General features: G+C 33.6%; 2 protein-coding genes across 7 annotated transcripts; one reads left to right on the top strand and one right to left on the bottom strand.

The window, feature by feature from the left end:
- Positions 1-876: 876 nt before the first annotated feature.
- On the bottom strand, positions 877-3,959 carry LOC108215630 (uncharacterized). Of its 2 annotated transcripts, none has more exons than XM_017388150.2 (7): positions 3,443-3,959; positions 3,124-3,228; positions 2,860-3,021; positions 2,699-2,759; positions 2,369-2,493; positions 2,008-2,091; positions 877-1,152 (listed from the first exon to the last, which is right to left on the bottom strand). In XM_017388150.2, the coding sequence occupies exons 1-6, from the start codon at positions 3,764-3,766 to the stop codon at positions 2,023-2,025; spliced, it is 846 nt and encodes a 281-aa protein (XP_017243639.1). In that variant the 5' UTR covers positions 3,767-3,959; the 3' UTR covers positions 877-1,152; positions 2,008-2,022. The 2 variants fall into 2 exon arrangements, with proteins under 2 accessions (XP_017243639.1, XP_017243640.1); XM_017388151.2 differs by having other exon boundaries at positions 877-1,354; positions 3,443-3,913.
- A 3,546-nt stretch (positions 3,960-7,505) lies between these two features.
- On the top strand, positions 7,506-21,055 carry LOC108219198 (phosphatidate cytidylyltransferase 4, chloroplastic). 5 transcript variants are annotated; one of them, XR_001806556.2, is made up of 8 exons: positions 7,510-7,959; positions 9,227-9,495; positions 12,212-12,399; positions 14,551-14,675; positions 16,666-16,799; positions 17,166-17,281; positions 19,794-20,026; positions 20,124-20,235. XR_001806556.2 is itself a non-coding variant. In XM_064091736.1 (7 exons), the coding sequence occupies exons 1-7, from the start codon at positions 7,705-7,707 to the stop codon at positions 20,261-20,263; spliced, it is 1,224 nt and encodes a 407-aa protein (XP_063947806.1). In that variant the 5' UTR covers positions 7,506-7,704; the 3' UTR covers positions 20,264-20,531. The 5 variants fall into 5 exon arrangements, 4 of the variants coding, with proteins under 4 accessions (XP_063947806.1, XP_063947805.1, XP_017248003.1 ...); XM_064091736.1 differs by lacking the exon at positions 19,794-20,026 and having other exon boundaries at positions 7,506-7,959; positions 14,554-14,675; positions 20,124-20,531; XM_064091735.1 differs by lacking the exon at positions 19,794-20,026 and having other exon boundaries at positions 7,508-7,959; positions 20,124-20,531.
- The last annotated feature ends 436 nt before the right edge of the window (positions 21,056-21,491 follow it).

Raw genomic sequence — 21,491 nt, 5'->3', positions numbered from 1 at the left:
CAATATATGTAACTATCGTCGGCGAAAAACATGTGTGTCACCGTTGGAGCCCCCCGAGCCACTTTTATACCTCTGATCAACCCTCTGTTTTCGTACTCCTTCACCATAGCTGACAGTCCCTCGATACAGGCAAGAAACAAATAAGATGAGAGTGGGTCGCCTTGTCGAAGGCCCCTCTCCGGTATTATATTTCCAAACTCCCTGCCGCCATATGAGATTTTATATCGAGCTGTAGTCACACATTTCATAAACAGTTCGATGATTAAGTTATCGAAACCCATTTTGCAAAGAACTGCTCTATTTTTTAATGTATTTAGCAACGTCCTTCTTACTCAAAAAATGATTGGGCCGAGAGGGAAAAGCTTATGGATTTTCCAGTGCAGGCCCATATACAATTTTTTTAATTAAATATTTGATTTCTATTGATTCCTTTTTTTAAGAAATATTTCTATTAATTCCTATCTCATTAACAATGACATGTCTTATTATTTCATCGAACGAAGAATAGGGAATAAAAGATGTCTTTATATTCTCCATTCGCCTCCCTTTTATAAAGAATGCAGTTAATTCAGTTTCGGTAGAATGTAGATTTACAAAAAAATGAATTTTTTAATAATATGTCTAGATATAAATATTGAACATGTATTTCATATTCTTTATTTGACAAAAGAATAAGAGCTTATGTTAGAAAAAATAAATAGAGTTTTATGTACTTTCATCAATAAATAAGCCCTTGAAAAAAAAAAAGCTTAGCGAGACGCCGAAAAAGATTTACCACTTAGAACTGCATTATTAGCAATCTGAGTTCGGCCTCCTTTTTCCAAGTAGGTCATGAAAAAACAAACCGTTTGTTCAAATGTCCGACCAACAAAAGCATATAAAAACAACATTAGTTACGAATGAACTTAATATACAGAGTCAATAGAATTCAGAAGCCCAAAAAACAACACTTTTGGATTAGTTCAACGTTCAATTTAAAACTACTATAAGCAACTGCTAAAAATATTGACTAATGCACAAGTTCACAAGAACCCATATACACAAATCTGTGTCATTTTCTGAGAGGTATAGACAAATAACTCATATCCCGTGCTGCGCATAATTGAACTGGTTTTTGGCCCTTGAGTTACAAATCACGACCTAAATGAAATGCTGCAGTGCCAGAGACGCATTTACATATTAAACCTTGACAAAACTTGCACTTCTCTTTACCAGGATAATTTCAAAGCTGAATAAATGAATATATATATCTACGGTTTTTCTAGTGTGTGCCCATAGGCACACAATAAGCACAAAATTTGATAATTTTTTTGTGTTTTGATTGGCTTACACTCCTTTAATAATGATGGCCCCCCTGCATTCACACCAACCACACCAATAAAAACACACCAAATTTATGAGTTTCCATGCTTAGCATGTGCCCATGGGCACACACTAGACAAACCCTATATCTAATACAGGTTACATATACTAAAGGAAAACTCAAGCATAGAGTACACATCAATTTCTTTTGCAATGCAAGAAGAACTGAGTGAATGATGCAGTGCCACCACATACATATCTCCAAAAAGTTTCAAATTATAAACTAAATTCCAGAACCAGTTTCTTTTTTCAATATGTTTGTAAAGTCTCAATTTGCTTCTTTTTCTGGATAAATCACAACTCTTCTATGTTGATGATCCATGTAAGTTTATACCAAATCTTGCATGAATTTTATATCAACCAAACTTGCCTAAGCATTTTTATTTGGAAATACCATAGAGATTTCAAAATTTGGAAACAAAAATTACTTAATTCATTTGATGGCAAAAAAAAACACCAAAACTAATCAACAATGTATACTGTATGTAAACAGAATATGTTAGGACTCAAAACTTATAATTGATAACCAGAACCAAGTGAGTTGATGAGACTGGGCTAACATGTGTTGCAGATTTGAAATAGCTTAGAAAAGACAGGTGCAGTAAACAAAATTTTGTAAATTAAAAGACTATAAACTAAATATACCTGTGCCTAATCAGATTATGAGCCTGTCACTGGTTGCATCATCTGGCACCGACCAACAATAGTTGTAAAATCTTCAAGGCTTAGCTACAAAGAGAAAAATTCCAAATATGAGCTATTAAAATGGAAAGAGGTTGCAGGAAGACTTAACACTTCTAATTTATCTTAATATATTAAACAAACAATTTTGCAACAGTGCTGGATCTCCAGAAGGGAAAACTCTTGCCCCCGCCATTTTTTGTAGTTTATCTACTTGAACCAGTACACCCCCCCCCCCCCCCCCCCCAACACACACACACACACACACACAACACACACACAAATGAAATCAAGGGTCCAAAACTCTATATAAGCAGGTAATGACCTTTCCATCACCATCACTATCAAATATCTGAATCATATATGCCATTTCTTTGTCTGACCAAGTAAAATCATGGGCAGCAGCTACTCTCCTTAAATCTTGTAGGGTTATGCTTCCTTGTCCCACTTCTGTAAAGCATCAGTCATGTTTCAATAATTTGAACAAATAAAAAAGAACATAAGAAAGAGAAGACAAGAAAAAAAAATCAGTTGTTACACAGATGAATATGTCATGAATACAAGACAGGTAAGACACTTCCTGCCTGAATTGAATTGCAAGTAAAAAACCAAAAAATGTCTGTTAGATTTATAAACAGCAGCAAGCTGATATTACCGTCAAACTCAAAGAAATGCAGGATCAGCTCATCTTCAGTCATTTGCACTCTACTACTAGTCTGCGGACCATAAAGAGTATAGTGTAAGAAGATAAAATAGAAACAGATAGATATCAAAACTACTCTCTTTACTAGCCTCGCCAAACAAAGAAAAACTAACCGTTTTTTTCCTCTTCCTCCCACCTCTATCCTCCTTAACCAGTGGCGAGTCCTTTATCTTATCAACATTACAGTCCTTTTTAGGTGTGAGAGAGCTTTTTGAAGGACTACGATCCAACACATTTAAAAAACCTGAAGAGTCTTGCAGTGACAAAGCAATTGCCTGCACAATGTGATCTTATTGTCTCATTACTTAAGGTCACCAGTAGCTTATTCAATGGCTCATATTCTTAAATAAAACATTATCTAAATATTCAAATCTTACCTGCAAAAGAGCAGCATCTTCATCTTCATCAACAAAATTTGAGTTGCTCGAAACGTTTTTATTGGCTACTACTTTCTTGCTACTTGCTGAATTCTTTTTCTTTGCCTGACCAAGTAAATAATTTAAAACACCTAAACAAATAAATTTTATCTTTCCACATATTTAATTCATAATTTCAACATAAAACAACTGTTATCAACTTAAATCACATACATTAACTTCAAAACCCTAATATTTATTAATTTATCAAGATCAAGATTATAAATTTATCGAAAACTGCACAGTATCGATTATGTTGGAACCGAAAAAAGAACAATACCTTGTTAGATTTAGTCGCGGCAGAATTCCCACCAACATAATCCTCATCATCATCATCGACTTCAGTTTCAGAATCAGCTACAGGCTCATAATCCTCATCATCATCTTCGCCCACTTTTCTCTTACCCTTTGAATCTCTCTTTTTACTCTTCTTCTGAGCACGACCCATTAAAGAAGAGGCCATTTTATGCAACCCCATTGCTTCCATTCTAGCTTTATTCTCCGCCATTCTTTTCAATCTCTGCTTCTCGTAATCACTTACTTTCTGCGGCTTTTCCATCTCTTCTTGACCCGAATCTGACCCGGATGAATCGGTGGTCGACATTGGGGGTGTGAGTTTTGAGATATGAATGGGTTTTGAGTTTCAGAGCGTCTGCTAATGCTCGTTTTAGAGCATCCAGCAGGACCAGGCAGCACTCTCTCGCTCTCTCTCTCTCTCTCTCTCTCTCTCGCTTTTACCTTTTTTTTTTCCTCCCTAGTTCACACGAGATTTTCTCAATAAGGCCGTAAAAAAATCCAAGACACATACGTTTGTAATCGTATTATTTATTCGTAGACATAAAGCGGATATCCGCATTCGAATCTGACAATTCCAAATATGGATATACATGTATTCGTATTCAATAATATGCGAAAGTGGTGAAGTATGTGTATATATCATCTTCAACAAATCATGTGATTTTATCTCCAAGAAGAATGGATTAATCAGTGATTGTTTTTGTATTTTGTTTGTTCGACGCGACTGTTTATGTAGATGCCGTATGGCTTTTTATTATTGAATTAACTTGTTTATCAAAAAAAAAAAAACTATATACTAGTTTATAACCCGTGCCATGCACGGATGATTTATAACATTTGTAATCTTATCGTTTATATTTTAATTTAACTGAAATACAAACCAATCATATTAATCAAATTTTTAAATATTTTGACTTTTTTTTGAAGAAAAGGAGATAATTCAATAAATAATAGCCATGTGGCATCTACAAGAATGATCGAGTCGAACAAACATTGGAAAAAATTAACATGCATGTCTTCATACCCAAGATTAGACAAATAAGCGATGTTGAAATTGACGATGATACATGTATAGATCATTGCTCTGTGTTCACCATCTTTTCCAAAAAATCTGTTTGAGCTATCAACCACAAATGCGATTCCCGAAAGACTTTATCGATGAATCCAAACCACTCTCACAAAAGAAGGAGAGAAAAATCACACGCTCTCACCAGGGAGAGAAATCAAACTATAATCAAAACAATCTAAAACAATTAGATCTGCACCACGACGCGTGGGAGATAATCGATCCACCCACAAATCCAAAAAGGCCTCTGGAATAAGAACGAAAATCGAAAGTTTCGGTGATATAGATCTAATAAAACTTTCTCCAAAGAAGGAAATTTATTAAGAAATCAATGAAAAAGCAAGAACAATCAAAGAACTAGCAATCAAAAGGAAAGATTTGGGGCTTTCCACCGGAAACCGATGGAAGCCCAGTCAGAGACGGCTAGAGGGAGAGAAAAAGAAAACTTTTAAATATTTTGACTTAATTGATGATAAAAAGGTTTATTAGAACAAGTTATATATTAAGGAGACTCGTTGAAAAATACCGACCCATTAATAAAACTCGACCGACCAATTAAATTATTAATATTTCCGTTTTAAAAAAACAAATATATAATAATAAAACAAATATACACAATTATATAAATAATGAGAAACATACCAACATGTCTTTTTTTGATTATAAAAAATTTTACTCAAAAATAAATTTAACCAACATATATAACTCTTGTTAACTCTAATATTTTCTATGTCAATACAAACCTGAACTATCATGTAACTCTTCTTAATTATAATAGTGTTTACTCCAAAACAAACTTTTTTCTTAGAAATGAAGATATATGAAATATGATTAAAATTAATCATGCGGGTTCCTACGTTAAAAAAAATATATTAGAAAAATATTCACATAAAAAAAATAATTATTTTTTATATAAGGCTAGTATAATCATGTAAGTAGAGTGAAACAGTGTTGCAAAAATCAAAATCGGTTGAACTACCGATTTACGATTAATCAAAAATCTGGACAACAATATATAAAGATAAATACTTTTCGAATGGAAACATTTTGGACTCTGGATTTGAGAACAATCAGAATTTCATTTGGAGGAGTGTTTAGGAGTCGATAGATCTGGTAAGGAAAGGGGTCAAGTGGATTGTTGGTTCAAGAGAGGGAATTAGTATAAGGAGAAACAACTTGGTTAACAGATGATATTGAGCTATGTATTGTAACTGATTATGAGGCAATAGAGGGGAGAAAAGTTGTTTCGCTAATGTGTGTTGATATAAGAGAGTGGGATGTGGATATTATTCGAGATATTTTTAATATCAGAGATAAGGAATCTATACTAAACCCTCGTATTCAAGACAACAATTTAGAGGACTCTATGTACTGGAAGTGGCACTACACCATAAATTGCTTACAGCAACGCCGAGAAAACATTTCTTTAAGTGCTATATTTATTGCAATAGAGTCTATGGCAACAAAAGTGCAAATTTTTGGCGTTGCATCTGACTGCGTTGCAATTTGTGGATTTAGCAACGAATATAGCACCATATAGCAGCGGAATTAATTCATTGCGATAAATCAATTTAGCAACGTATTTTTGCCTATAGCAACGTCTAAATAGTATAGCTCCATCTGGTATTTATTTTGTTCGGAGCGCATGTAAGCTGTTGCAAATGCAAATGGAGCATTGGATTAATTCTGATATGGACAACATGTGGAGTAAGCTATGAAAATTTAAAACTTCTTCCAAGTCTTTAAATCTCGGTGTACTCTTTCATTTTGTCTTCCAATTAATATTCAGTTGTCACAAAACATGATCAGGTGTCATCTAGGTGTCCAGTTTGTTTAAATGGGGAAGAGTCAGTTTTTCATGCTTCGGTTTCCTGTAGTTTTGCATCTCAGTGCTGGGGTCGAGTTTTCGCGAATTTTCATTCAGATATGACGTCTAACTTCCTAGATTGGTTTATGCAAATGATCGACTCATGTAATCTACTGAAGAGAGCTGAGGTTGTCGTAGTAAGTTGGCAATTTGGAAAGCTCGTAATGAACTGGTATGAAAGTAGAAAAGATCTCAAGCGAGTAAAGTAGTTGATACAACAAAGGAGTACCTTAAACATTGGTGTATAGCCCAACCAAGTCGTATGCTACTCTGAAGTCGCTAATGTCATAAAAGCTCACCTTGCACAACGAAAGATTATTCAATATATGGGGACATATGTAACCCTTATCCCCTACCTCAGGTGTAACTGATGGTTATGAACACGGGACTATCACATGTTTTTTATGTGCGCAACTATTTTCAAGATTGTTGGTGTCGACTGGATTGCTCTGGAATCTTTTGTAATCATTTTCATTATCAAGAATATTTATATTCTCTTTGTTAAACAATCTCAAAATAGAATGACTAGTTATTTAGCTCACTTTATTTCCCCAATCAGGTTGTATTATTAGTTCGGGGATTTGTCCTGACTATGTTTGAGAGTTTTAATAAATGCATTTTGTCAAAAAAACAAACAAACTATATGTTGGCTGATTGTTTGAATTAATATACCTCTGCATTTCATAAAAAAAAATCGGAAATTAATCGGAGTGAAAATCAGGTTTCTTTTAATATTAAAAATATTGTTTGATATCTAATTATTATTATATTATTTATTTATTAACAAATATATACTATTAGTTATTATCATAAACTATATAATTGTTCATATTTAAAAGAATATAATATTTTAATTTTAATAAATTATTATATATTTTGATTAAGAAAACTAAAAAATAATCGGATTTTAAAATTGTATCAATCAATCATATTACAGGAAATCAATCAGGAATTTATCGGTTTTATGGGATAATTTTTTGAACATCGAATAGTGATCTTAGGTTTATCCAAAAAAAAAAAGTGATCTTAGGAAAAATAAAGTTTCCTTCGAACGAGAAGGAAAAAAAAAGTAAAATGGTCGACTGATTCGCACAACCCATGGAATCACACCCAACCCGACCCAAACCACCTACAAACAAACTGGGGACTATCCTCCCTTCTGCCACCCACTCATCTCTCTCTCTCCCCCTCTCTCGACGCTCTCTTGCTTTCTCCTTCAATGACGATTTCATCTATACACAGCACTGAACCCTCCACATAAACTCACACACACAAATCAGCTCCTCACACACATTCACTCACAACAATCTCAATGGCGTGCTCTTCAACATACATAGACTTGGAAAGATGCAATCTCATCCCTCTCTCTCTCTCCACTCTCTCCTCCTCTCTCTCTCCTCGTCTCTCTCCCTCCAGAACCCTAATTCGACTCTCCTCTTCCAATTCCCCGCCTCCGCTCCTCTTCGGACGCACTTTTCGGCTTCTTCCAACCACTTATTCGAATCATAGACAGACAATTCTGTGTTTAGCTGATTCGCAAAGTTTCGGCGATACCTCCGACATTCAGGTAGTGACATTTTCTTAAGTGTTTGCTCTTTTTGCCTCATATTTAGTAAAAAAATTGATATTTCATATGGATTGATATCATTGTGGTGTATTTAAAGCTCCATCTGTTTATAAGCTCGATAAATTTGTACTGTTTGGTATAAACATATGATGTCTCGACGAAGTAATATATTTGTCGGTCCTGATGTAATGCTTTGTTTGCAGCTCAAGTACTAATCTTTTGGAGTTTGTTTATCATTTTTACTGTGTATATATGGCTTGAAACCAGATAGAGTGAATAGTGATTGGTTAAAGGTATTTGATTTGATTTACGAGAGTTTATTTACGTTGACTGATATTTTTATAGGGCTAAAATTGAAATAATCGAGCAGGGAGATATGATATAAGGCTCGAGTTTGGCAGTCATGGTTTATATTTTGTTTTCTGTTGGAATTTTTTTGCAAGCTTAGCCTCTGTTTTTTTTTCACTCCACTAATCATCTTTATACCCTAAAATCTAAATCCTTAATAACATCCTTGTAGATGTCGCTTAAATTATATTATAGAAGAAAATTAACTTGTAGCCTTTAACACTCTTTAGAGTGTAAATGTTGTAACTTAAGTAGAAGATGTAAAATGTAGGACATGTGCATTGGACTTCACATGTAATTTTCCACAAGCTAAAAGTTATCTTCATGACCCTTTATGGTTCAAGCGCTCCCAAGTATTGTCCTCCCTGTGAAGAAACAAATCTCGTGCTTGTATATACCTCCAAAATGTGTCCGATCTATCATACTTGATCGAGGGTTTATTGAAATTTGAAACACGTTAATTATCGAATTATAGAGCAATAGGAAAAAACCTACAGAAGCAGATTACAGTTTCATTGCAAGAATGAGCATCTGGAATTGTACTTCAAGAATTAGAAACCCTAATTTTGTATCAGAAAGTTAGAATACACAATAATATCCACATCGGATTACACAAGAGGAAAATAGCAGCTGTTGCCATGTGAAATGTCAAGGGACAAGGGTGTGCTTGTTTGGTCAGAAAATATGACAGAATGTACAGAACGTAGCATTTTGTATGATTTAGTAATTCGGTACTTTTTTTCATTATGGTAGGTTGATTGAAAGATAACTCGACAACAGGAGGCCATTTAATTATAGACCCAATTTTGGACATGATTTAAAGTTATTGCATTGAATTGTATGTTATGTATAAAACCTATGTAGTTGATGGAAATGAGATCTTTTTTGGAAGTTAACAAGCTGTAATTTACTGCTGAAGGAGAGATTAGAGTCGGAAGCTCAACATAAAGCTAGCCAGTTGAAGAAAAGGGTTGTATTTGGAATTGGCATCGGAGTTTGTGTTGGAGGTGTGGTACTTGCCGGAGGATGGGTTTTCACGGTTGCCCTTGCTGCGGCCGTTTTTGCTGGTGCACGCGAGTACTTCGAGCTGGTTAGGAGTCGCGGAATAGCAGCTGGGATGACACCTCCACCTCGGTTTGTATCGCGAGTGTGCTCCGTTATCTGCGCGCTTATGCCTTTGGTGACACTGTAAGATTCTAATCTTCTCAAGAATTTACCTCTGCTACTCACTTGCAAATATATATATATATATATATATATATATATATATATATATATATATATATATATATGTATATAATAAGAAGTGGTGTATATCTTTTGTTTGTAGTATTACAGAAACTTGAAGGTGTGAGGTACTTTTGCCATTATTGTTTTATCTATTAATGTATATTTATTACCAACTGGCTAGCTATATTTACCAAACAGATTGTTGTAATCTGGATGATAATAGTTGTTTGGCTGTTAGTCTTTTCGTATGTGTTTCCTGATCTGAAACATTCCCTTTTAGATTAGTGGTTAAGGCACAGTTAAATTACTTAATTATTTGTAAATGAAAAACTATCAAATATATAGCCCATAATTTCCAAATGTATGGAAACAGATGGTTACATTTCCATTTTGTTCTTAGAAAGTGAAAGTCTGATTTTAAATTGTTCTGGTAAAATAAGATAGACTACAACAGAAAATCATTTAAACATTTACACACACATCAAGTATTTCCCAATGTTACAAGGACTGTGGAATGTCCTAGCGACAAACACGGGTGATTTTGACCCAGTTTGTTACAGTTCATGCTTTAGTTAGTGAAATCCGGGGATCTACATCAACTCCGGTGACCTAGCTGTTTTAAGAATAAAATAGAAAGAGGAAAGAAGAAATTAAAAACACGACTTGAAGTCAATTAGAGAGGTAGAAGGAAAGATAAATGAAGGTAAAAGAAAAGACGCAGAAGGGAATCAAGGACCTGAAGCCAAAAAGTAGTGACAGGAAGGAAATAATAATGTGAAGTTGAATTGATACAAAGATTAGGGAGACACTGATATGTTGAAAATAAGTCGCCAGACTAAATAAGTCGTTCCTCGACTTTTTCAAGAAAACGACTTGTCGACTAGTCGTCGACTTGATAACAATGGACGGGCAGCTGTGTTTATACTGGGAAATCTTAAGCTTTATGTTTGCTGTACTGTTGTTTGACTATAGAGCTATCATATATAGCTGTAAATATTTTGAATCAAAGTTTTTTGTAACTGTTTATGGTAGAATCTTACTTATAAAATTATTTCATAAAAATATTATAATATTAAATCAAAATAAATTCAAATTCATTTTTGTAAATTCAAATGAGCATTTTTATTAGTATAGGATAAAAATTAAAATGATGATATTAGCTATATAGTTACTTTAAAAGAATACTCATCATCTGCGACTTCATGTAAAGTTCCTTGTAGCATTGGTTTTACTCTCTATTAATTGATCGAATTTTTGTATTTATTTTTCTGAAAGATGAGAAAACTCTGAATGGATGATGCAAGCTTGGACGTATCAAAAACATTTCTGCACAAATTTTCCAGAGTTTTGGTTATGAATGTTATATTAAGGGTTAATTATCAATTATGTCACTTTTTACACTAGAAAATATCAAGTGGATCACTCAGAATTTTTTGGTCTCATTTGAATCACTAAAGTCATTAAAAATATCAAATAGATACCTCTAATATCTTTTCGAGAAGTAAACTTTATTTTTCATTGAGTTCCACACATTTTTCTTGGCAGTTAGTATAATCAAATGAAAGGCTATGAATTCTAGTATTTATGGTAATATATTCAGATTTTAAGAAATTTGTTTATTAGTTAATTGATATAAATTAAACGACATAATTGTAAAATTAAAAATAAATATATTATCATAAATACTAGAATTCATAGCCTTTCATTTGATCATACTAATAGCCAAGAAAAATGTGTGGAACTCAATGAAAAATAAAGATTACTTCTCGAAAAGATATTAGAGGTATCTATTTGATATTTTTTATGATTTCAGTGATTCAAATGAGACCAAAAATTTCCGAATGATCCACTTGATATTTTCTAGTGTAAAAAGTGACCTAGTTGATAGTTAACCCGTTATATTAAATACATAAAATAGATACAAGGAAGAAGAGACAGAGGGCAATTATGCTGAGCAGGATATCTTTCTGATACCCATATAATTATTATTACCGAGTAGATTGCAAGTCTGCTATTCCACTACTTGATGTGTTTTACTCATGGTAGCTGAGAACATGACAACTGCTCAGATCTGAAAGCTTATTCCATTGCTGGCAGCATGTGAGGCTAAAATTCACGTATTTTATGATAGTCAATGATATCCTTACCATGTCCATATATCATAAAAGCTCGAGGATTGATACTACCCTTCAGGCACTTTCTTCCTTAAATTGTAAGAAATTTTTTTATTGCTCCCTCGTCACTTGTCAGGAGGCTTAGAATGCACTGAATTTTCTTATCTTTTTCCGGTTGCACCCTCTGTTTCACGTCTCCTCACTGATCATCTTTTAAACGCCAAACAGTGACCTATTTAATAGGTGCCAACTTTGTTGGTCGTATTTCTGCCTTTCGGTTTATGTTCCTAAAATTTTTAGGGGTTGTTCCTGTTTCTTTCAACCCTTGTAAGTCCATGAGCGGAATTTATGTATTTATTTATTTTATTTTTATTATTATTATTATTATTATTATTATTATTATTATTATTATTATTATTATTATTATTATTATTATTATTATTTTTTATTATTATTTTTTTAAGTTGATGTTGTACAATTTAAGTTTTGCTGTTATCCATTTAATTAAACTTTGTGAAGTTCTCTTTCAGCCTTTGATGAGTATCCAAATGTACTGTCAGGTATATGGGCCAGATTGATGTGTCAGTGACATCCGCAGCTTTTGTTGTAGCTATGACATTGCTATTGCAGAGGGGTCCTCGTTTTGCCCAGCTCAGCAGTGCAATGTTTGGTTTATTTTATTGTGGCTATCTTCCTTGTTTCTGGGTGAAGCTTCGATGTGGTCTAGCAGCTCCAGCCTTGAACACAAGTAAGATTTCCAGAAATGTAATTACTATCTAGTGTCACAAACAAGTTCTTTTATGCAGTAGTTTTCAGCCATATAGCTTTTTATTAGGCATTGTCAATTATTGGTTGCCTTTCTAACTGTTTGGAATGGTGTAGTAATATGCTTCATACTGGTACAATAGTACTATTTGTAGAAGTGAGGGCACTTCAGACCTTTGTTACTTAGTGGCAGACATAATTTACCATCGTATACACTTTCCAAAAGAATGTATTGCATTGCAACTCAATTACGATTACTGGCTTCTTCTTCCTCCCCTCTGAAAACCGTTACAAATCAATATTAATGTCCCACAGTTTCTCTTCCTAAATCAAATCAAAACAAAAAAGAAAGGAAAGTTGTAGTACTGCGAGACTGCAGGACAACAAATATTAGTTCTTGAATATATATATATATATATGTGTGTGTGTGTGTATATATATATATGTATGTATTATATATATATATGTATGTATATATATGGGCCTTATCCTTGAGGATCCAACAAACTAGTAACTTGGTAACTCTAGTTCTAAAAAACATGGTGCGAAAATAGGAAGACACATGCTTGTCTTCAAACCTAATCAAGTTCTGTAAACACATACCACACGTACCGATAAAAAATAAAAACTTGAAGAATATAAACTATATATAATACAAAAAATACAATGTTGTATATTTCTGTATACTTTATATTTTTTCAACATGTTTTTTTTATGTATAATACTTTTTTATGTTTTATGTTTTTATATAAAATAGGTTGCAAGTATTTTAAATATAGAACATATTTATCTCTACATTATAACTATATATTTAAAATAAATAGTTAAAATTATATAAATTACGAACATAAGTTTTTCAAATATCAAAAATAAGAACAAATACACTATCCTGTAATTTTTTATACTGTATTTTCTCACTAATTTTGTATTATATATATATATTTTTTTTGTTTTTTAAAGCATATGCAGTATTGTTCTTCGTGTAAAAAATTTTATTTTATATTTTTCTCACATGTTATGAATTTTATTTGTCATATATTTAAAATTTTGTCGTTTGATTTATAATATTTCCTATGTGTTACTCCCTCCGTCCCACCCAATAGTTTACATTGGGTTTGAGCACGGAGGTTAAGAAATATGTATAAATTAGTGGAAAAGAGGAAGAAAAGTGGGTGAAGTGGTGGGACCCATTGATTTTTAATATATAAAATAGAGATAGTGAAGTAAAAGTAGTATGAAAAGGGAGGAAAGGTGGGAAAGTAGTGGGACCCATTAACTATTTTAGGAAAGTTTTGTAATGTAAAGAAATGAGTGGAATGTCCAAAAAAAGAAACTGTAAAGAATCTGGTGGGACGGAGGGAGTATGTTTTGTTTTATGAAATATGTTGTAACTTGTAAGATATTTTAAGTATAGAACATATTTTTCTCTACTTTGTAAACATTATTTTGTTAAATAAAACACTTAAAATTATATGAAATACAGGACATAAGTTTCTTAAATATGAAAAATAAGAATAAACGCGTATCATTTTTGTATAAATATATTTCATAACTTTTACATATGTTTAGTGTAGATTTTGATGTATTTTAGTAACACGTACCACAAGTTCTGCAAACACACACCAAATAAATATATTCAAATCTACTAATGTATTACTAGATAAAATATAGAAATTGAAAGAATAATGAAAATACGGGATACAACAAATATAATGTCCTGTATTATTTTTTATGCTACTTGTATAATGCTACTGAGTAGTTAACTCCTCAATGACGAAGCTGCCCTTACTACTACAACTACCACTGATAGTACTTAAACAGGCAAATTATGACTTTTTTACATATCAGATTCAGAAGGGTTGTGCCCTATGGTTCAATTACTGTGTTATTTTTAACCAAAAATGATCATCTTATGAAAATTTCTCATGTTTGTTTCTCTAGATTCCTATAGCTAATCTATTCTTTATCTGCCAATTGACACTGTATTGGAAAAATATTCTGTTATAGATACTTAGTTACAAGTGTTTCCCAAAATTACTTATTTGATAACCTTCTCCGTGTGCCTTATCAATTGGTTAATAATTTTCCTTTTTTTTACTCATCACAATGGTTAACTGCGTTTTTTTTTTTGAAGAAGTGGGAGCACTATGGCCTGTGCTTCTAGGTGGACAAGCTCAGTGGACTGTAGGTCTTGTTGCCACATTAATTTCATTTAGCAGCATAATTGCGGCCGATACATTTGCTTTCGTTGGCGGGAAGGTAATGTATTTATGCTCTATTAAATTTTTTTCTCCGGCTTCATCTCTGCCATTTACTTCTCAATGTTCTCATAGGTTCTCATCTGTAAGAATCTTAACACGTTTATCAATTAATTTATTGAGTGCCTTATTTAATTTTGATGGAAAAAACTCATAGTTTACTTTATTGTTTCAATGTGTATCTCGTGTTCCCTTTGCCTACACAAAAAAGGTCTTAAGCTCCTCGAGGCAGCAATTTGACTAATTTATGATTTTGTATTTTTTTTAGCTAAAAATCTGTTCATTATTAATTATTACCTTTATGGTCAGTTTATATAAAATATTAACTTTGCTCCCCCTCATCTATCTTGTTGGTGACTATATATTAGTTATTTTCAAACGTTCTGTGGTCGAAGTCTGGTGTATATATATATTTTTTATTATTTGTATAACAGTATTGTATACACACTTGTAATTTAGAGCTCTTAATTTGTATGAAGTTCTAATATCTACTCTTTATGGTAAATGAATGACACACGAGTCATCCTTTTTACAGTTCTTCGTAATAGATAGAGATATAGCCATATAGGTGTATTGAAAGTTGTTAAAATAACTTGTCTTGGTAATTAGGCGGCATGTATTTCTCCTTTTTTAAGAAAAAGAAGGTCAGCTTCATAGCTCAGGACCTACGGGCCAAGGGACAGTCTCAGGTAGACAGATTACCTGACTGCTGCTCTTCTGACCTCAAAGGAAAAGAGACCCAGAGTTCTGTGTGTAAACCCAGACTCTGGAAAGAATGAATTGGAGCTCATAAAATCAAAGAACTGCTGGAGACCTGGTGGGTAGGTTCTTACACGCCATTCCCACGCCTATGGCTAATAGAATAGAGTCGAAATTTCTTTGATGGTCTAAATCAATGGACATTAATGAACCACCATTGATGGACGTTGCACATGACACGATCAATTCGACTCAAGGTCCGGCGTCAACTATCTTACGAATTGGTATTTTGGGATATAGCTATGTTGGAGAAGTTGAATTTTAATGTTTATTCTAATCATCTAAACTATAGTTGATTCCCATCTTTTGTCTTATCCAACTCCGAGTATATTACTGGTCTGTCCAGAATATAGGTCCGCTTCTACATTGAAGCAATTAAGGTACTAACTCATGTTTAAAGTAGGACAACTAATAGGAATTTGGACCGTTCATTAGCAGAAGGTATTTTTGAAATGCTATACCTCCTTGTTTAGGAGAGTCTTTGGTTAGGACTTAGGACAAAACACCTGATAGATATCTTTGATTCCTAGTTTAGTTAAATCTTGTATCAAACTATAAAGAAAAATATAAATTATCATTTTCTCAGTTCCCTGCTCTGAGCTACTTGCCTCTTCAGCTTAGGTCTCTGAGATTTGTCCCTCTACAGTTTATGAGGCCTCATCATTGAATATAGGGCTCTAGGCCGTGTTCTCTATTTAAAAGTCCTTCTCCAAAGCATTAGAATTTTACCTCACAATGCCTTGGACCTCAGCATATGCCCTTCCATGCCTGTAATAACATATTACACCATAAGTGATTGATTACAGTGGTATATTGAGGCAGTTGGTATCTTGGCAAGCAAAGATGGCTTGATATTTTGATTTCATGTATGTTAGTGGTTTTGCTTACTATTTGAAATAGTCCCAAGTGTGATTAGATTATTTTAGAGATAGATAATCTAAAGGAACTTTGACTAGTGTAAGGACTGGTGATTGTATTAGATTTAAACACTTCATTTTAAAGAAACAAAAACATGAAAGTGATGGACTAAGGTACATCTCTCTATGTGGTAGACTTTGGCGTGACTACTACTTTTTTGCCCCCCCTTCTATTTCATGTAATAAATTTCAAATCACCAGAAGCAATAGAGGAAATGTCTATTAATATATTCAGTGGTTTAAAATGGGATTGTCTTATTGATGCGTTGCTATAACATCATAGATTGAGGTTTACATTGTTTAAATCACATCTAGGCTTTTGGGAGGACACCTCTTACAAATATTAGTCCAAAGAAGACATGGGAGGGAGCTGTTGCAGGTTTAGGTGGTTGCATAGTGACTTCTGTAATACTATCAAAAATTCTCTCTTGGCCTAAGTCAGTACTAAGGTATGCAATTCTCTGTTTATATTATAAAATAATTATTATTGATTAATACAGCATGACAGCTACAAGTTCTAGTCCATATTAATCGTCCTTAAGGTTTCACCTTTTTTTGTTTCTTTTTTGTACCATCATGTGTTGATCTACATTTGTAGCCTGCAAAGAAATATTTGCCAATTAATAGAACTCAAAATGGACACGACCAATATTCAAAAGTGAATTTCTGTTCATTAGGCTTATTAAACGTTAAGTAGGTTGAAATTCAGTTTTCTGAAAATATGCAGAACCCAGCTAAACATGTTCAAATTTGGTGTTTCCAGTTGTTCCCTATTAACAACTGAATGTTTTGATTTTATATACTTTCTTGGGCAGTGCTGTAGCTTTTGGTTTTCTGAACTATTTTGGATCCCTTTTTGGTGACCTTTTGGAGTCTATGATAAAACGCGATGCTGGTGTCAAGGACTCAGGCTCCCTCATCCCTGGTCATGGTATCATCTGTTTACCATTATTTGTGTTAATATGTATGTACATATCTACACACACATATATGCAATTGCTTAAATACAAACTACAAACTTAATCTAGGCTCTTAGATGAATATAATCTAATGGCACCCTAGAAGTCATCACACAAAATTAAAATACGCCCTCTCACACATGATCCCACATAATCCCTTCGTTTTAAATTTGATTTTTGCCGTCAATTGTTGAACTTTTTTTGAAATCTGCCTTTACCGTATTTTTCTTCTTTGCCTATCGATCAATTTGCATACCATATGTGCTATATTTCGATGTGATTTAGAAACTTTTTTTTATTTCAGTTTGTAGTTTGTATTTCAAGAAGGTTTGTATGGGAGTAAGACCTATATATATATATAGTTTACTGCTATTGATACCTAGTAATTAATATTTTGTGAATTCAAATGCATTGTCCAGTGTCAATGATTATATAATTTACCTGCTTTGAAATAACAAGGAAGTGTGTAGTCTAAAACAGTAACTTGTTCACATTAAGTTTATTGCTCAGTCTTGATTGATATGCTATAGGCCATATTGATTTTAAAGAATGCCCTTCACTATAACTTCAATAATTTGTCAAGAACTGGAATTTAGAAGTTAGAATTAAAATCTGTAAAGAAAAATAGATCACTAGGAGTATTAAGGTTACAGAGATTTTAATTTCCTATCATTCACGGATCACGGTACGAGAGCCTAGAAACAATTTCATGTCTACTATTAATAGAACTACTTAGTTGACTAGCTTTGATGCTACTAATTATTAGTTGTATGTAGTAACCAGCTCTTACCATGTCTTAAAGAAGTAGTCTCTCACTCTCTCCACTACTATTTAACACTAGTTGACTATTTCTATTTTACTAGAGGTCTCCCATCCTTCCCTTTTGTATATGCATCATGATGTCATATTATTAGGGATGGCAACGGGTCGGATCGTTTCAGATATCTGTGATGTCCAAATCCGAACCCGAAAATTTTCACCAAACCCGAACTCGATCCAAACCCGTTTGGATTTGAAAAACAAAACCCTGACCCGATCGAACGGATTTCGGATCGGGTTCGGGATTTATCCAAACCCGAATTTCTGCAAACTTATTTTTAACTGCTAACTGAACTACAAAACCTGAATTGGAGTTTGAATTATCAAATAGAGCAGCGGAGTTGTAGGCGGAGCGGACAACGGACTTGGAGACGGAGTAGCGGAGGCGGACAACGGAGTTGCAGCGGCGACTTGAACTAGGCGGCAGAGATGAAAATGAAATTAGGGATTTTGATTTTTTTTGAGAGGCTCGGCGGCTTGCTGAGAGTTTGAGAGTATTGACCTTGTCCTTGTGAATGAATTACTGAATGTTGCTGAGAGTTTGAGAGTATTGACCTTGTCCTTGTGAATGAATTACTGAATGTAGTGCACGTGAATCTGAGTCATGATTTATGGAGTTAGTACTTAGTAACTTAGTATAATATATAATATTAAATAATAACTAAAAATTGAAAATATATGTATATTATTTATATTTTGGCCCAAAAAATTATAAATAATATATGTAATATATATAATATATTATTCGGATTTTTTTTTTCGGGTTTGGATCGGGTTCGGATCAAATTTAGATTTCGGGTCGAGTTTCGATACAAAAAATCGGGTTCGGTAAAATCTATTCGGGTCGAAACGGTCAGGTATCTATTAGGATCGGATTTTTCTGCTATCCCTACAATATTATGGTGACAGAGTCTCCTTTTTCAAACATCCTTATGAGGGAGTCACATATATATTCTCCCTCTTCCCCTTTTACAAATGATTCGTTGAGAATTTTTTAAAGTATGCCGAGACACTTCTGCTTTTCAAGGTTATCTACTTTTGTCTCGGCACGAACTTTTGAAGTTGCCTGATCTGTTTCAATTGAAATATGTTGGTTGGGTAAGGTGCCCATCGCTTCACAGTCATCATTATTTGACATTTGCTGGACTTGCGGTTCTAGAGCTTTGCTGAAATAGGAGGGTGCCACTACGATTACATTAGAACTGGCAGACTTGTGACTGGAGTTTTGGTGCCTCAAACCAAGCAGATGGTTCTCAGTCAACTAGAAGTTGTCCATTTGCAAATTACCGTCGTACTTCTCTTTCCCCAATGTATTTTAACCTTGGGTGATCTTGATGTTTAGTCAATAATATGCTTGTTCGCGTCAAAAAAAATCAAATAAATGTCAGTTGTACTTTACAAACTTTCTGCAGTACCCATGTGGCCCTTAAGTAGGAGAAGCCCAGCCAACATGATTTGAACTTTAAGAGCTATCCACTGTGGTGTATCCACTCTGTTTTGAGTAATGACGATCCTAAACAATGGTACATGATTTAACTCACATGACTTATCTAATTTTTATCTTCACCAACAGCATTGGTGAAGCATAGGTTGAGCTATTTAATCAGTTGAATTCAGATCTAGCATCCCATGTCCTTTATCTCAGTCTCATTTTCGTGATCACAGGGGTTTCGGTCAAAATGTAGTATGCCTTTTGTTCCAAGCCAGGTCCATAACCAATTTGGATCAGTATTTACATGGAATGGTCCAAATCAATGAAGATATATTAATGTGTTCTCTGCATCACTATCAGCCTGGCCCAGCCACATCAAAGACCTTGTTTAGTAGAATACAATTGTTGCACAGCCGCCCTATCTTGGATTATCATGTCTATAAACATAGTTTTGGTTCAAAGCCAGGTCCACAACGATTTTGTATTAGTATTTACATGCAAGGGTCCAAATCAGTGAAGATATATTAATAACTTTCTGTTTGATTTCTGCATCACTGTCACAGTTTATCAGCCTGCGCCAGCCACATCAAAGTTTTTATATTCAGTAGCATTGCAAGCATACAAGGGTCGGACAGTTATATACACAGATTTTTACACTGTGCGCCACCAATCCTTTGATATGACTCGTTCAGTCTCAGATTGATTATGCTGTTGGCATACTCTATCAGGATACGTTTTCTTTATCATGATAATTTACCAAAACCAAATCAAACATATCCAGTAAACCCCGCTCCTATGGCAAGTATAGATTGGAGAAGATGTATGTAGACCCGGTAGGACTGATATATTATGAATTCTTATCTTTTATGATAGCAGCAATTATAGGTTGGAGAAGATGTATGTAGACCCGGTAGGAGTGATATATTATGAATTCTTATCTTTTATGGACACTGACTAGAATTTTATTCAAATTCTGGATTTTGATTATGTATGTTATGAATCTTGTTTCCAACTATCAAGATCATTTGTGCAGGTGGAATACTTGACAGGGTTGACAGCTACATGTTTACTGGTGCATTAGCTTACTCTTTTGTCAAAATTTTTCTACCACTCTATGGAGTTTGACACAGCACCGAGTGGGAAAGGGAACCTTGCATTTTCATCATCTCACAAGTACTAGGAGCAAGCACCCAGTACAATGTGAGCAGCAACTCAGAGTAAAGTTGAAGTCTGACATCTCCAAGACAATAGGTCACATTTTGAACGGAAACAGGCAGCTATGCACACACAACCCCAGTTTGATCTTTTTTATATCTAATCCGTCCTGCCTCTCATTGGCGAGAATAGTAAATGTTAGAACTGTACATTACCATAGCTTGTCTATATCAATGAAAAATCTCACTGATCTTCAATTTGAGTTTTAAAGTTCTTATATTGCGAATGGACGTGGCCTAGTACTCAATATCATGGGAAGTTGATCTTGCAGCGCATTCAATAGTTTTGGTTTGGGGAAGGAGGAAAAAGATACATGCATACGATATGTAATGGCGAGATCAGAACTGAAATTTAGCAGGTCCTGATTTTGATATAAATTTTTATATTAATAAAATTACTAGCATAAAGAAAATACATGACAAAAAGAATATTAGTATTCGGAGTATACAATTAACTTTTAAATTCGAGCACTTGTTCTATACTTGAACTAGTTGATATGCCGCGTGTTGTGGCGGTCTATAAAAATTATATTAATGATTTGATATTAATATTTGTAGAATAAAATAATTTTGTGGCTGCTATAAAAGTATATTAATGATTCAAAATCAATATTTATCGAATAAAATAAATTTTATATTATTAAAATCTTGATGTAATACCAATAATAATATATAAAATTGCAAAATTGGACTATAATTCATGGTGAAAAAATAAAA

Source organism: Daucus carota, chromosome 4 (assembly GCF_001625215.2).
Source record: "Daucus carota subsp. sativus chromosome 4, DH1 v3.0, whole genome shotgun sequence".
In the NCBI taxonomy this organism is placed as follows: domain Eukaryota; kingdom Viridiplantae; phylum Streptophyta; class Magnoliopsida; order Apiales; family Apiaceae; genus Daucus; species Daucus carota.
Note: the sequence above shows the minus strand (reverse complement) of the source record. Positions and strands in the feature narration are given on the sequence as shown.

Excerpts from the sequence above, each read along its gene's own strand:
- LOC108215630 (XM_017388150.2), bottom strand. The coding sequence starts at position 3,766 with ATGTCGACCACCGATTCATCCGGGTCAGATTCGGGTCAAGAAGAGATG. Across the intron at positions 3,022-3,123 it reads AAGATGCTGCTCTTTTGCAG|GCAATTGCTTTGTCACTGCA; the intron begins GTAAGATTTGAA and ends CACATTGTGCAG. Across the intron at positions 2,092-2,368 it reads ATAGTGATGGTGATGGAAAG|CTAAGCCTTGAAGATTTTAC; the intron begins GTCATTACCTGC and ends TTCTCTTTGTAG.
- LOC108219198 (XM_064091735.1), top strand. The coding sequence starts at position 7,705 with ATGGCGTGCTCTTCAACATACATAGACTTGGAAAGATGCAATCTCATC. Across the intron at positions 9,496-12,211 it reads CTTATGCCTTTGGTGACACT|GTATATGGGCCAGATTGATG; the intron begins GTAAGATTCTAA and ends ATGTACTGTCAG. Across the intron at positions 17,282-20,123 it reads CTCCCTCATCCCTGGTCATG|TTTATCAGCCTGCGCCAGCC; the intron begins GTATCATCTGTT and ends TCACTGTCACAG.